The following is a 15,687-nucleotide window of genomic DNA, read 5'->3' on the forward strand; positions in this document are numbered from 1 at the left end:
TGAATTCATTATCCACGCATGCTTATTGAGAATTATTCTCACCCATTACGTCTCTACTTCCAAAAAATTGATGATTCAAAACAATCGACATGGAGATGGCTTATGGTGACAATAGTTTCAACAATAAAATTATTAAGTTGTCAAAACTATTATTTCATTGAATTTTAAATGTTTTGATTTTAAATGTTTTAAGATATTTCTCGTTCCAAGTTAATTTATTAAATTCGTTACATTATTTGAATTTTGGTAAGTGCTTAAATAATTTATATGATTATGTTGAATATTCTTTAAATTAGTTTAGTTTAGTTTAGTTTAGTGACACTCGAACCATTAAGGGATTCAGGTCGTCACAATACTAGTGCTATAAAATCTCTAAGAATCCTATTCAGCCTTCTAGAACTGAGCACATTGACATTAGACACCACTTCATCGGGGAATTAGTTAAGAAGAATGTAATTATCTTGGAACATAAATACTGAAGTACAATTGACTAATTTACTCACTAAGGCTTTAGATATCATTAGATTTGAAAATTTGCGGAAAGCCATGAACATATGCATGATGCAATAAACCAGTTTATGTACATATCCTTTATTGCTTTATTTTGTATGTTCACTTTGTGTGCAAGTGTGTTGCTTTTATTTATATAAAAAGCAAAAAAGAAAAAATGAAATAATTGGGGCTTTTCTTACAAATAACACAAGATGTGAATTTGTGATTTGTTTGTAATTGTTGAGATGAATTTAGATTCTCCTATCAATGTGGTGTGCCTACTATAACTTATGGCAAATAATTATCAAATAAGCATACCTATTAGGACATTGTTACTACTTCAATTGTAACAATCTGCTAACCAGGTTGTCATCTTATGGTGACAAGTACGTAAGTGTGGACCTATGGTCCGTATCTATATTTCTCTGCACTACAATATGGAGTGTTAATAGGTAAGTTCATTGGAGAAGAGTGCTACCACCATGGGTGTATTAAGCTGTCCTTGATAAAGAACATGAGTCATGAGAAAAGGACTACCCTATGGCTGTGTGAAAGTCAACTTCATGAATTCAAGAAAATTGAAAAAAGTCAACCCAATGAGCATTCAAAATTATAATGCAAACAATTATCTACATGCTTATGTCTAGCACGCAAAAATTTTTATGTTTACAGAGACAAACTCAAATGGTAAATACACTTCTGAATCTTGTCACTACGAGTGTCAACTTTGGTTAGGACATGATTCATAATTGATTAGCCTAGACGATCCTATCAACCACACATCCTAATTTGAGACGTTAATTGAATTAATTGTAAGCAAACATTTAAATGGAAATTTCATGATTATCTTAATAATTTTAAGCTAACTGTGAAATTTGTACAAAAATATTGTAATTGATTCAATTTTTAGTAAATTTCCATATTTTTGTGTGATTGACATGTATGTAGACTTTTTCGTAGATTTTCTGATCAGCAACCAAAACTCGAGAGTAAGATTCAATATCGCTGCTAAAAGAATTGCACGCAAAGGTTTTAAGAAGTGCAAACTTCATCTTTGTCATACGGTTCTACCATATTTTGTTGATTTCAAAAAATGGGGAGTAATAGGTATTGATTTGTGGGGATGGTGAAGTAGTAATACAAAAATATGAGGGTGAGGATACTTGAGGGCACGATGAAATCCAACTAAAGAGTTGTGCATTGTTAGATAATTGTCACCACACATGCATACCATTAAAATTCTAAAATAATTTTTTGAAATTAAGCAAACTCAAAGGGGGATATTGTTAGAAGAATGTGTCATATTTTTGCGAGTCGTATTTATTGGCTTGCTTAAAATACTTACTGATTTTTAATTATTGGAAAACAAATTGTTAAACACGTGAAACAAGATACAAGTCTTAACAGGCAGGCCTAACTAACATGGAAGGTAAAGGAGATCCGTCCAGAATATTTGGGCAACAAATTTTATTAGTTATCCTCATATAACAGGATCTGATTTCTTGTTATAAATACACAACTCATGTACAATAAATTTTATTCCATCCTAAAAATTTTAAGATTTATTTAAAGTAAATTATTTGAATTTGTTAAATTAAATTTATCTTTTCCTCATATTAATTATAACGTCCCAAATTTTTACCGCTACTTAAATTTAAATTTAGGATTTAGGTGCACTATTATTAAAGTTTAATGACCTTGTTGATTATTGGTCGAATCTAATGACCTTATTAGTTATTAACCAATAGTTTGAGGGTCCAAGTAGAATGTTATTTTGGAAATTAGATGAAATCATGCATAAAACATATGTAAATATGCCAATTGGTCTTGATTACAAATGATTTATTTACCACATGCATTATTCACACCATATTTCAAGCCAATGTAATTAATTTGACCACGTAAATAAAGAAAATTGATTTGACTACATGCATTATTTACACCAAGTTTTAAGCTAAATGAATTCATTTGGCCACATGATTAAAGCTATTGATTTTACCATTTTTATGACTACATCGTAAGCACTGAAGGTTGCTAACATCTAGTCCTTTCCTTTCACTTTTTTACACATGGTCGAGAATTTTCTCAATAAAAGAAAAAAGACAAACCCAACACTAAACTACCCCTCAACAACCATTTACACTCTCCCTCTCTACCTCTATAACTTTGCCTCTCCACTTCCTCTCTCTCTTGTCATTTTGATATTAAACATAGTCGTACACTTAAACAATCATACAAGAATAATCAACCCCCCACACGGCTCAAGGATCTCTTTTCAGCAATAACTCATTTTATCATTTTGAGTTGTCCAGTAAAAAAATTAAGTTGTGCTTTATGTTAATGGTGGCTAATGTTTATGTATATAATATTTCTACGACTATGTTATGTTTGGTCCATGTTACGTATATTGTATTAAGAATAGACCGGAGTTTAGTAGCGCTACGCACCAGAATTTAGCACCATATAAGTTTGGTCTAATTTTCGTGTCTCCCTATGCAAGTTATGCATTTTTCGTAAAAATACATATATGAATTCATTATCCATGCACGCTTATTGAGAATCATTTTCACCCCATTATATCTCTACTTTTAGTTAATTGACGATTCGACGCAGTCAGCACGAAGATAGCTTATAGTGGCAAAAGTTTCAATAATAAAATTATTACGTTGTCAAACTATTATTTTATTAGATTTTAAATATTTTAAGATATTTCTCATTTCAAGTTAATTTATTAAATTCATTACATTATTTGAATTTTGGTAAGTGCTTAAATATTTTATATGATTATGTTGAATATTTCTTTAATTAGTTTTAGTTTAGTGACACCCGAACCGTTAAGGTTGTCACATTGACCTCTTATTATTATCTTTTATTATATGATTAATCTTTTGTGATGATACATATTTTTTATGATAAGGTTGTTATCATAATTATTGCAGAATTTCAAGTAAAGAGTAATTCTTATCTTTTGATAATTATTTTACATATAATTAAGGTAACAAATCAAGATTGGGATTGAAGCTTTGGGTAATAATTTTTAGACCGCTCTTGTGCAACAAAATTGAGCAGACGTCATCTTCAAAGAACGGATAAAGATTATGCTTCACTAATAAATTTCAAAATTGAGTTTCGAAAAACCTAATTTCGCCTAAGAACTTGTAGCAACCTGCTCTTGGTCCATGTTACGTATATTTTGTTATACCGGAACCTTAATTTATCATTTAATTGCTTGGACTCATACTGAAAAATAAAAAAACACATTAAAAACACACACAAAATCGCACATTTTTTGCTGGTTTTTAGTTGCTATTTGATTCGAAACAAATGATGATGATTGAGATGACATTGACCAATTTCGATTAACTTAGAAGTTGAGAAACTCAAAAGAAGTACAAAAGAGATTTCAAACCGACAAGAAAAAGAAATCAAGAACCAAAATGGGAAAGAGGACAAAGTTCATGCCTTGCGATCGCAAGGGCAACATGTATAATTTTAGTGGGTACTAATCAAAGTTAAATGTGCATTGCATATTATTTTAAAATACTGTATAAGTTATGGAAAAGTAATATTTGATACCAATTTGTTGGAGGATTTGATAAGTTTCGAACGAATTAAAGAAAATAAAATTTAATATAGAAATTTAAGATAAGAAAATTGTACTCAAATTATACTCTAAAATCTCAATTTCTTTGATTCAAATTTTTTGTAATGATGAAATAATATAAATGAGTAATCTTTTTTCTATTACATTTGATATATAAAATTAATTGTTAATACATAAATTGAAACTCTTTAAAATTTTCAGATATATGAATATGAATAAATTCATCTATAATAACTCTAAATTCATGTAATTCAAGATTCATCAAGTGAAAATTTATTGAATCTAGATTAATGCGAATGTTAATTATTTAGAATTAATAACACAAATTTCATAAATGATAATAAAATCGTCCAAAAAATAATTCTCCCTTAATGTGATATTTTAATATATTATAGATAATTGACAAATGCTAGGATTGTAGGACGTAAGCCCATGAGATCGAACGCCTACGTTCAAGACAAAAAAATTATGTTTTCATCTTTTAATCAAACTCTTTATAAAAACCGATTCACACTTGGGAAGCACCGATATGCTGTCAACATTGGTGATCAATGTTCGGGGCGTATTGAACACCCGTATGTCTCTGACACGTCATAGACACATGTTAAGGTCCATTGCAATGTATCGGAAACGATGAAGGACTATAGGCAAGTCAAGACAGAGAACCGAAGGCATGTCAAAGATGACGAAGAAATGAAGAAGACTACTGTAAACTGAAGTTTTGTAGAAAAAGAACTGCTCAAGTAACTTCATTAGTCAATTTGAGAAAGTGTTGATGCTACTATTTTAGTCAAAGGATTGAGGAAGAACTGTTAAGGCTGCGATTTCAATCGACGGTTAAGGAAGACTAAGGCCTTTGAAGATAGTAAACAAGATCGATGCTAAGAAAGAAAAACGAAGATAGTTAACCCTATTTTATGGTTCTTGAATGAAAATGGGTGTTCAGATCTCATTATTTCCAAAAAAAAAATCTATTTCCAATTCAAATGTTGTGGGCCCCAAAACATTTAATGATCTGAAACATAGTCAAGGATTGCAATTATTTAATTGACTTTTCCTACAATCTATTTGATAGTTTTTTTCCCCCAATTTAACCGTTTTAACAAAAATCTACTAGCGATAGTGTATATTTGTAATTTCAATTAACCAAGACAAAAAAGGGATTTTCAATTGAAATGGTCCTTAAGTCACAATCATGTGGACTGCCATCTGTTCTGTAACAGAATATTAGCCAACTACTATAGAACAATCTAATGCTACTATATGTGGATCAAACATTTTACCATTTTTTATTATAGAAAAATTATATCTTAATAAGCGTATTGAGGACTTATCGTGTCAAAACATTTTTGAAAAATCGTACTAACTTGTTCAACACAAACAGTTGTCAGTGCTTCTTAGCTTAACACTAATATAGGTAGGAAATTACAGTCATTGTCACCTACACCAAATATTTCATGTCCTCACTTCGTGTCGAAATTGTTCTTACCTACTCCTTTGCCTAACTTTAACAATGACTTTATTGTGACGTTACCTCAACTGCATGACACTTCCTAGGTTACCACATCTTTTCCAAGGCAATTATTTGCTTGCATACGTTGACTAGTTATCGTCATACTATTTTCACTCCTCACTTTGTTGTAAATGTTCCTAATTGTCATGTCGAGAAGAAAAGACATTATTTTCAATGAAGAAACCTATGACCTTGTTTTTTATGAGCAATATATGCACAAAGGCTTTAAATATTATTATGATTTATTGCATGTTCTTTTATTTGATACCCTAAACACGTCAAGAAATTTTTTTGGACCATTCACATATAAGCAATATATCTAACTAAACTAAAGTTATATTTTCAATATAACAAAATTATTTCTTTATTAGGACCCTTTAAAGCCTTTGATGTTGCAACCATTTAAATTTGCGGGTAATTTGCAGTACTCACTCTTGTGCTCCTAATTATGCTAGCCAATTGAACTTTTAGTAGATTAGTTACATAAATTTTGGCTTTTTGGAATTCCACGTCGCTACTCAATTAGGAGAGATTGTCCTCTTGGTCTACCACATTCTTAGGAATAATTTACATAAACAGTTAGTGTCATATTATTGGTTCTGTTAGTTCATTATACGTTGTTGTCGAGCTCGCTATCAACACTTGATCATGACAAAAGATCGACATTCTTAGAGTATGAAGCTACAGTCTATCTCACCGAAATCGAGTTAAGTTAGCTAGGGAGAAATGATGAATATATACATAAGAGTTTAGATAGAATTTTAAATTAGAGTTTAATTCAAGTTATGTTTGTTTAGATAAGATTAGTTTTAATATTTCGACAAAGCTCTAGTTTATTAAAACTTCTTTAGATTTTAACTTATGTGCTTAAGAAGACTAATTCATTGTAACAAGTACCCTTGAATATATGATATAAATTGATTTTCTCATCCTAAATTCTTCTCTTCTTGGATCCTTTTCTCTTTCTTGCTTCTTTTCATTTTCAATTGTTAGTTGTCAAATTGTTATGTTCTTACACCACTAAAACTAGAATATAATCCATATACATTTGTTTACTTGATTTGGGTGAACACGTGCTTTGTAATATAATGGTTACCTAAAGAGCACTAAAAGACACATTGTATGACTTTAGAAGAAGAAATCTCCCAACAAACCACCTCACGAATAAGGAAAATAAACAAATACACTAATATACAAATCGATCTAAAATAATCATGAAAGGAAGGAAAATGTGTTAGATAGGCACTTCCAGTAAGACATGCACAAGGGCATTAAGTAAGCATCACTTTGGTTCATATAAAGAATAAATACTAAGGGACTCTTACTTAAATTAGGGATCCGTTATAAAAATTCATGTAAAGAAAAACCAAACCCTGACAAGCATCTCTATATAGAGTTGCTAACAATTGAAACAGAGCACAAAACTGATAAAAAAATTATTTATTGTCAGGTGTGAAATCATCTTGTAGCATTTTTTTCTCACTCATCACCATTTTTTTCTTCACTCTAGATGAGGCAATCACTTTTTTGTTATTTTGAATAATAAAATAACAAAAATGGCCTCGCAAACTAACAAGCAATAATCAACTTAGTTGACTGAGTTTAACCCAAAATTCCTAGTGGAGATCATTTCAATTTCCATCACAAGGATCATATGGAATATGTATCACCATAGCATTAAAAAAATGTAGTTTAAACTAAAAGACCAACTAAAATCCAAGAATCAGTCTTAAAGATACACGACAACCTCCCCATTAGAAAGTTATGTAACAAAATGTGAAGAAGAAACAATTATTCAAATATTAACTATAGAAATTAATTTTCCACAAGACTTTTGACGTTCTCAAAATAGCAAAGAAGACACCGCATGTTATATCATAACCTCCATATATAGCCCCCGTTTGGTAGTGCTTTTTCACCCCCAAAAAATTGATTTTTTAACCGTTATTTCACTATTTCAACCGTCATATTTGACTTCTACACCACTCACATGTGGCCTCCACTTTTCTCCCTAACAGTCAAAAAATCAATTCTCATAATCAATGTCGAACAGGCACATAGATAAACTAAACTGTCCTTGTAGAGACTAGGATGCTATACTTAATTTGAATACCATCAAATCCAATCATAGTAAAAACCAATAGGCATAAGACAACAGGTTAATGTAATAAGATCCACAGGAGGATATTTCTAAACTATAGGGTTTTGGAGAAGCCACATACCCCAAGCAACAGTACACTCCTCGCTTGTGGCACTAGCTTGATTAGCCTGACATTCTATGCCTATTTACAACATCAGAGTTATTACATAAAAAAATTTAAATTATCCCCAAAAAATAGAGATCAAGAAAAGGAAAACGAAGATCAAAACTCACAGAGATCCATAATATGGTTCCTGCAAATCGCACAGTTATCCACCACAATATCTGTATTGCGAGATAATATTTTTGCGTTAGGGTTTTTCGAAGTCCTAAAATCAGGATACATAAATCATACCAACACAATTCATATATAGATTTACACGCATAAATACATTAGAATAATAAAAAATAAATAATCATGTGCGAGCTCGAAGTTAGCATAAGAGCTCATACCCCAAGCCCAAAGAGAAACAGCGTTCCACTTCTTGATCTCAAATCGCTTGGATTTCTTACTGGATAACGGCGTCCCAGGTGTCGAATTGATGGAGGATGGCCCGGCGCCGGAGGAGCCCTCACCGGCCGGAACCATAGTCACGTCGCTGTCGAGAGAAGCCATCTTCTAACAAGTACCAAGGGAATTTGGGAGGAAATAGTGGGAAATGGTTGTGTAGCATATTTTAATATTGGCCACGGATTAAATCAATAAAAAAAGAAAAGTTAAAACATAACTTTACACATAAAAAGTCGATTTTACCCTTGAAGCAAACAAATTATTTTGAAATCCTCTCTAACCGATCGACTCAAAAAAATCGATGTCACAATTGCAAGGAAAAACAGTATGATCTACCACCAACCAAAACCAACAGACGCCACAGTGATTCTAATCGACGATCAGACACCACCGATCTACCATCGTCCGAAACTATTTTGGTTAGTTTTTGTGAGGAATTTGTAGTTTTTCGTTGTTTATGATTAATTGAATTTTTTTTACGTTTATGAGATTTAATTAGATCAAGATATGCTTGAGTTGATAGATTGTTGGTCATTACAAAATTAAAGAAATCTTCAATTTTTGCAATTTTAATTGAATAATATTTATATTCTTTATCTAATTTTTATAATTTAATTTTCTCGACGCCACAGTGATTCTAATCGACGATCAGACACCACCGATCTACCATCGTCCGAAACTATTTTGGTTAGTTTTTGTGAGGAATTTGTAGTTTTTCGTTGTTTATGATTAATTGAATTTTTTTTACGTTTATGCGATTTAATTAGATCAAGATATGCTTGAGTTGATAGATTGTTGGTCATTACAAAATTAAAGAGATCTTCAATTTTTGCAATTTTAATTGAATAATATTTATATTCTTTATCTAATTTTTATAATTTAATTTTCTTTAGATTTTTTTATATATAATCTAATTAAGAATTTTAAATTGATAATTACCAAAATTAAATGTTCCTTTTAACCAAATTAGTAAAATAATTTTTCCTTTTAATTTTTTTACCAAAGTTAAATATTCGTTTTATTAAATTACCAAAATTAAATAAATCTTCAATTTTTTTTTTCAATTTTAATTGAATAATATTAATGTATTCTTTGTCTAATATTTATAATTTCATTCTATAAAGTTTATATATAATTTTAATTGATAATTACCAAAATTAAATATTCCTTTTAACCAAATTAGCACAATATTTTATTTTATTTTTACCAAAATTAAAGAATTCTTCAATTTTTTTCATTTTTAATTGAATAATATTTATATCCTTTATTTAATTTTTTTAATTTGATTTTCTTTAGATTTTTAATATATGTAATGTAATTAAGAATTTTAAATTGATAATTTACATTTAATTAGATGAATCTATAGTACTTTGGTTCGATTAATGTTTCGTTACTACGTATTTTGGAGACACGATACCCTCAGCTACATCATTGGCGAGCATCTCGAGCGGATGGGTGTCTGTCTGCGAAACAGTTATCGGCTCTCCTCGACGACCTCGTGTGAGTATTATGCACTTTGTAGTTTATATTGTGAGCTAGTTTAAAATATCATTACGCAATCGTTAACTGAGTTGAAAACATAATGTCAGGTTGAGGTCATAATTGAGTTGACGTCATTGATGGAGGAGGAGGGTCGAGGGCTGGTGCATGAGGTGTGTGAATTTATATAATTTATTGTTTAACATTTTTTATGAGTTAGCAATTATTAATTAAGTTAATAATTTTAATATTACTCGTGTGAGTATTATGCACTTTGTAGTTTATATTGTGAGTTAGTTTAAAATATCATTACGCAATCGTTAACTGAGTTGAAAACATAATGTCAGGTTGAGGTCATAATTGAGTTGACGTCATTGATGGAGGAGGAGGGTCGAGGGCTGGTGCATGAGGTGTGTGAATTTATATAATTTATTGTTTAACATTTTTTATGAGTTAGCAATTATTAATTAAGTTAATAATTTTAATATTATTTGTGTAGGAGCACGGTCCAGTTGATCGACGATCACCTCCGTCGAGGGAATCACTTTCTCTCCATCCGAGATCGATGATTGTATACCCGCCTGACTGGATTCAAAGCCGATGTGGAGCGACGGTTGATGGGGAGGGTCGACGATCTAGAGCGACGGTTGATGGAGAGGGTCGACGACTTATCCTACGATGTTACACTGATACGTGACCACGTTGTATCCCTCTAGGATGAGGTCGTAGCGCTCCGAAGGCAATGGGCTCGATGGGCGGGAGAGCCGGATGAGGAGGAGGAAAGGATGTACCTCCGTCGAGGGAATCACTTTCTCTCCCACCGAGATCGATGATTGTATACCCGCCTGACTGGATTCAAAGCCGATGTGGAGCAACGGTTGATGGGGAGGGTCGACGATCTAGAGCGACGGTTGATGGAGAGGGTCGACGACTTATCCTACGATGTTACACTGATACGTGACCACGTCGTATCCCTCTAGGATGAGGTCGTAGCGCTCCGAAGGCAATGGGCTCGATGGGCGGGAGAGCCGGATGAGGAGGAGGAAAGGATGACGGAGGCGATGGGCTCGATGGGGACGGGAGAGCTGGCTGGGGAGGAGGAGATGACGGAGGTGGTGGGGTCGATGGGGATGGGAGAGCCTGTCGGAGAGGAGGAAAGGGTGATAGAGGCAATGGGCTCAATGGGGACGGGAGAGCCGGCCGTGGAGGAGGAGATGACGATCTTCGAGGGTAAGAAGCGTGTTGTAGACGTAACGGAGCAGACGATCGGCAAGAGGCCAAGATTGCTGTCGCAGTATGTTGTTTCAACCTTCACGGTCGAGACGAAAAGAAGGAGGTTCGTCGATGGGACGATCCCCAACTTTTTTCGAGAGGTGGACCATGCCAAATGAAAAGTGTTCCAAATGGAGTAGAGAAGAATTTTACCTCGGAAATTATTTATGATATTAGTAAAGTACGATGCGTTACTCGTATACGCTTGTTTAACATTTTTATGTTTCTTTTGTCAGGACCAGCCGCACGTTCGGCCAAACGACAATCTCCAATGCTTATAAGTGGTTCCACGACATCATCACTTCAAACGAGGTAAGTGAAGTAGTCATATTATTATTTTTTATGTGTATATAATTTTTTTGTTTATGCAGTGAAATAACTCCTTTTGTATTGGTATTTCTTAATGCAACACATCGACCTAACCATGGACTTGTTGCGTGATCGAGTTCAAAGCTATTCGAGGTCATTTGACAGTCCTGGCCAAGTCATACTGAATTTGGAGTTCAGCCGAAGTATTGACATTGAGTACCAGTCACTGCAACGTACCGGTACGAAGTATGTGGTGCCCGATTATATGCTCGAGTGGACCATAGGGATGTGACCATGTGTCGGAGGGAAGTCATGGGAGGGTTGTACGCATATGTACATACCAGTGATCTTGAATCAGCACTGCATAGTTTTAGAGATTGTGTTTGCTGAGTTTATTATATATGTGTACGATCCCGATCATTCATGTCTGACACAGGGTCAGCTCGAGCAAAATCTGGAATCCATTGCTGTTTTAGTCCCTATGATTGCTCGACGGGCGGACTTGACTTTAAATGACAGAGTAGCCATCATATGGGATACGACCACGATGAGATAGACAATATCGTAAGTGGTTCTACATTTTTTTTAAATTTAATACTTAATTTTTTTATGTACGGTAAAGATCTAACTCATTATTGTTCAATTGCAGGGGCGATTGCGGTATGTTTGCAATAAAGTATATTGAGTTTTCTAGTATAAGATATAAGGTTGATGGAATCAACCAATCCTATATGCAAATTTGGAGAAATAAGTTAGAATGAGATTTGTACGACTTTAGTTGTGATCCGTAAATGTTGTAAATAATTTTTTTAATTACAAAATATTTGTAAACACTGTGAATTTTGATTTGTATCCTGTGAATGAATGTAATTGTATATTATTTTTTTATATTTAAATGCTTTATCTACGATATTAATAATCTATGAATATTATTTATTTAAATAAATAATAATTGATTAAATAAATTAGAAACAATTAGTTTCATACATGGTGAATATTAATTATACAATTATTATTCATAACCATCTAAAAATAGATATTACATAAATTAAATTGTATTACACATCTGTTGCATCGTTATGCAACGAAATTTGGCTTGTACAAAATTGTCGAGTATGCTCTGTTGCGCCGCACCTACCACACTTATGAGATCGGGGTAATTTTTCAATAGACTAGACGTATGTCTACGTCCAGGGGTACGTGGTCCAACTTTTGGTAGTAACAAATTATTCAGTGACAGAATGCGGTTGGAAACTTTCCACTCGGCTTCATTTGATACAGGGAATATTGTTTTGATATACGATGTTTTTCAATAATCAGTCATATAATAAACACTGCACAAGGTGTGGTGAGAATCATCTATGCATAGCCACTGCCACTGCATGTGCACATGGAAAGCTTTCCAACTGAAATTGTCTACACATGCACGTGCTACCATTTAACTCCACAATGTATCCGAAATTACGTGCACATCTTACGAAGAAGCGAAACTGATCTAGTGGTTCTACGCATACCTTTCTTGCCACATCTAGAGTCTTGAAGAGTTTATTTTCACGAGCCAGAGTGAGCACACTTGTGTAACTCTGTGATTCCTCACGCCGATCATTAAACCACTATTGCAACTCTGCATTGTTCGGCGTTATCATGTTGTATCGACGTTCTGAAAAATGTGATCTTACCCAATATTTGATCCCCATGCCTATTACCATGTAGCATGTGATTTATTGTCTATTTCGACGATGAAGTTCTCAAACTCTTCAAAATTGTAAGCCTTTGCAGCTCTCCTAAATAACGCAACGATTTCCCTGTATATGATACATACAATAATCATGATGTGCTTCGGAGAAGACTTCGACGATACCATTATTATTTACTATCCTTGGTTGGTTAGAATGCAAAGTTCTCGATGTCCCTAATTACTTCCTTCAACTTCGTGAAGAACTAATGCATCGCTCAGTCATTTTCTCCATTGACTATGCCGAATGCAAGAGGGGTAAATTTGGATGTTGACATCTTGACATATTGTAATCATCAACTTGCCCTCATATTTAGTCTTAAGGGTTGTATCGTCGACTAGTATTAGGGGTTACATTGCGTTTCGAAGTCCTCGAATGCATTGTCCAAGGGCTATGAAGAAATATTTAAAACAATTCTCGTCATTCCTCTCAATAAAAAAGATCGATCCAATATTAATTTTTCCCATATTAAAGCAATACCTAGCAAATATAAATAAACAATAATCAGAATAAATAATCAAATATTAAATAAACAAAAAAAAAAACCAATCGAAATATATAATTAACAATTAAAATAAATATTAAAAAGTCAACTGAATAATAAAATACCTAGTCAAGTTAACATAACTCTCCTCGGCCGAACCCATTAAGTCCTTCAACGCACATAACTCTCCTCGTCTGAACCCATTAAGTCCTTCAATGCGCATTTTTTTGGCTCTCCAAGCCTTCTAATAGCTCATGAACATCTCATACTCTTGACGGACATTATTATTGATGTTCGAAAGTCTGTACATCGTTCGTGGATCCTGAAACTTGTACATTATTTCTCGACCAATGAACCATGCTCGAACTTGCCTGTGGTCATTTTGACGAATACCCACTTCCCAAGTATGTTCCCGTGTATACTTACGAATTACGAAGAACTCATTTGTGTCCATTTTCGTCGCTCGCAAACGCCAGTGACATCTTTCGTCAATGGAGATGATTGTGTATGTCGACTTGTTAGATTTCTTAACTTTAAACTCAAAGCTTAGTCTCAAAGCAATCCGGTGCACAGCTTCCTGCAAATCATTTTTTTGTTTTGAATATTTGCTCGACATTTAAATTTTCGTCATCGGGAACTAACCGCGAACAATTAGTGAACCGTGTACGCGATCCAGCCTGTGAGCTCTCACCCGACTCACATCTCCGGAGGGATAGAGCATTCAAATTCTCATTTATGAATATATTTTCATTCTCGTTGTCTTCAACTGTCGAGAGAATTCTGTGCGTAACAGTGAAATCATTCGCTATATCGAGAACAACTGTATTGGGAATAACCACATTGTCCTCATTAGCTATCTCCACCATATCCCAAAATCATTCACATTACGATCCCCTCCATCGAAATCTTCATGCTCACCCTCGGGGACGTTCATCTCCACCAAAGTTATACAAATAGGAATCGAACGTTTCTGATTTAATTCAATTAAAACTGCATTTCAGCTTCAGAAATAACCGTTATAGGTGAAATTTTCTTGCCAAATAGAAATCCCAATTCCATGTCGAATTGAGAGGGATTGACATTGAGCGAGTTCTGTAACTCATTGTACATTTTCACATACGATGTACTTGATGTTATCAGAATTGCAGTAAGACCGCGTCTTTCACTCGTCCATTTTCACACCCATCGATCATTTTTCTTCATTTCAAATTCACCAAAGAAATATATTGGGATTGCAACTGATGCCATATCTACATTAGCAAATGACGATTTATTAAATAAATTGTTAATACATGGAAAAAGAAGTAAAAAATTGAAAACAGCCAGTGTCGATTTCATTTTTTGATTTGTCAGATGAGTTTTTTTTATCGTTCTTGCTAAAAAATTATAGATCCATTTAAGCCTGTAAAAACTTATCTGTCTATGTCAAAAAAAGATTTAGAGATTCAAACAATATACTGATTTAGCTATAATAAAATTAAAAATACGTAAAATATACTTGCCAATTTCGAGTGATGGTAGTGAATAATATTTTCTTGTTGAGTTTTTGATAATTTTGTGAGATCCCAATGTTGAAGCAAATGAAAATTGAACTTTCTTTTTATCTGAGCTGCAGAAAGTGATAAGGAAACTGATTTGATTTTGAAATTTACATAGGAGTGTTTGTAATTTATTTGTTATTTACCAAAAGGTACTGTTGTCCTTTTAACAATCATATATTTTTGTAATTACAAAACATAAAAAGGGCAAAAATGTCATTTAAATTTCAAAGGGCCATTATGGTGAATGTAAAAAATGAATTGGTTAATGTGGTACAGTGGTATTTGACTTGGTTAATCTTAAAAGTACCTCGAGAATTTGGGAAAATAGTATTTATAGAATTGGGCCTTGGCCATAATGAATAGTATAGGCTTTAGAATTGAGTTAAGTGTTTCATTATCGACGATACTATACTCCATGTCATGATTTATTCATCGAACTTTTAAAATTGTCCCATCACCCATTGAACTTTAATCCGTTATCCTCCATTAGACATCAGCTGACAGCCTTCTCAGTTAATGCCATCATGGAAGACGAAAATCTGAGCTTGTTGTTATCTTCTTCCAAATGTTAAATGAAACACCATGTCAACGCCACATTACACAACC

At 33.2% G+C, this 15,687-nt stretch overlaps 1 protein-coding gene across 1 annotated transcript; it reads right to left on the reverse strand.

Annotated features, from left to right (window-relative positions):
- Positions 1 to 7,673: 7,673 nt before the first annotated feature.
- Positions 7,674 to 8,426, reverse strand: LOC111384856 (RING-box protein 1a-like). The gene is made up of 3 exons (XM_023009192.1): positions 8,203 to 8,426; positions 7,984 to 8,034; positions 7,674 to 7,891 (listed from the first exon to the last, which is right to left on the reverse strand). The coding sequence occupies exons 1-3, from the start codon at positions 8,363 to 8,365 to the stop codon at positions 7,800 to 7,802; spliced, it is 306 nt and encodes a 101-aa protein (XP_022864960.1). The 5' UTR covers positions 8,366 to 8,426; the 3' UTR covers positions 7,674 to 7,799.
- Between the last annotated feature and the right edge of the window lie 7,261 nt (positions 8,427 to 15,687).

This window comes from Olea europaea, unplaced genomic scaffold, assembly GCF_002742605.1.
Source record: "Olea europaea var. sylvestris unplaced genomic scaffold, O_europaea_v1 scaffold3027, whole genome shotgun sequence".
Taxonomy (NCBI): domain Eukaryota; kingdom Viridiplantae; phylum Streptophyta; class Magnoliopsida; order Lamiales; family Oleaceae; genus Olea; species Olea europaea.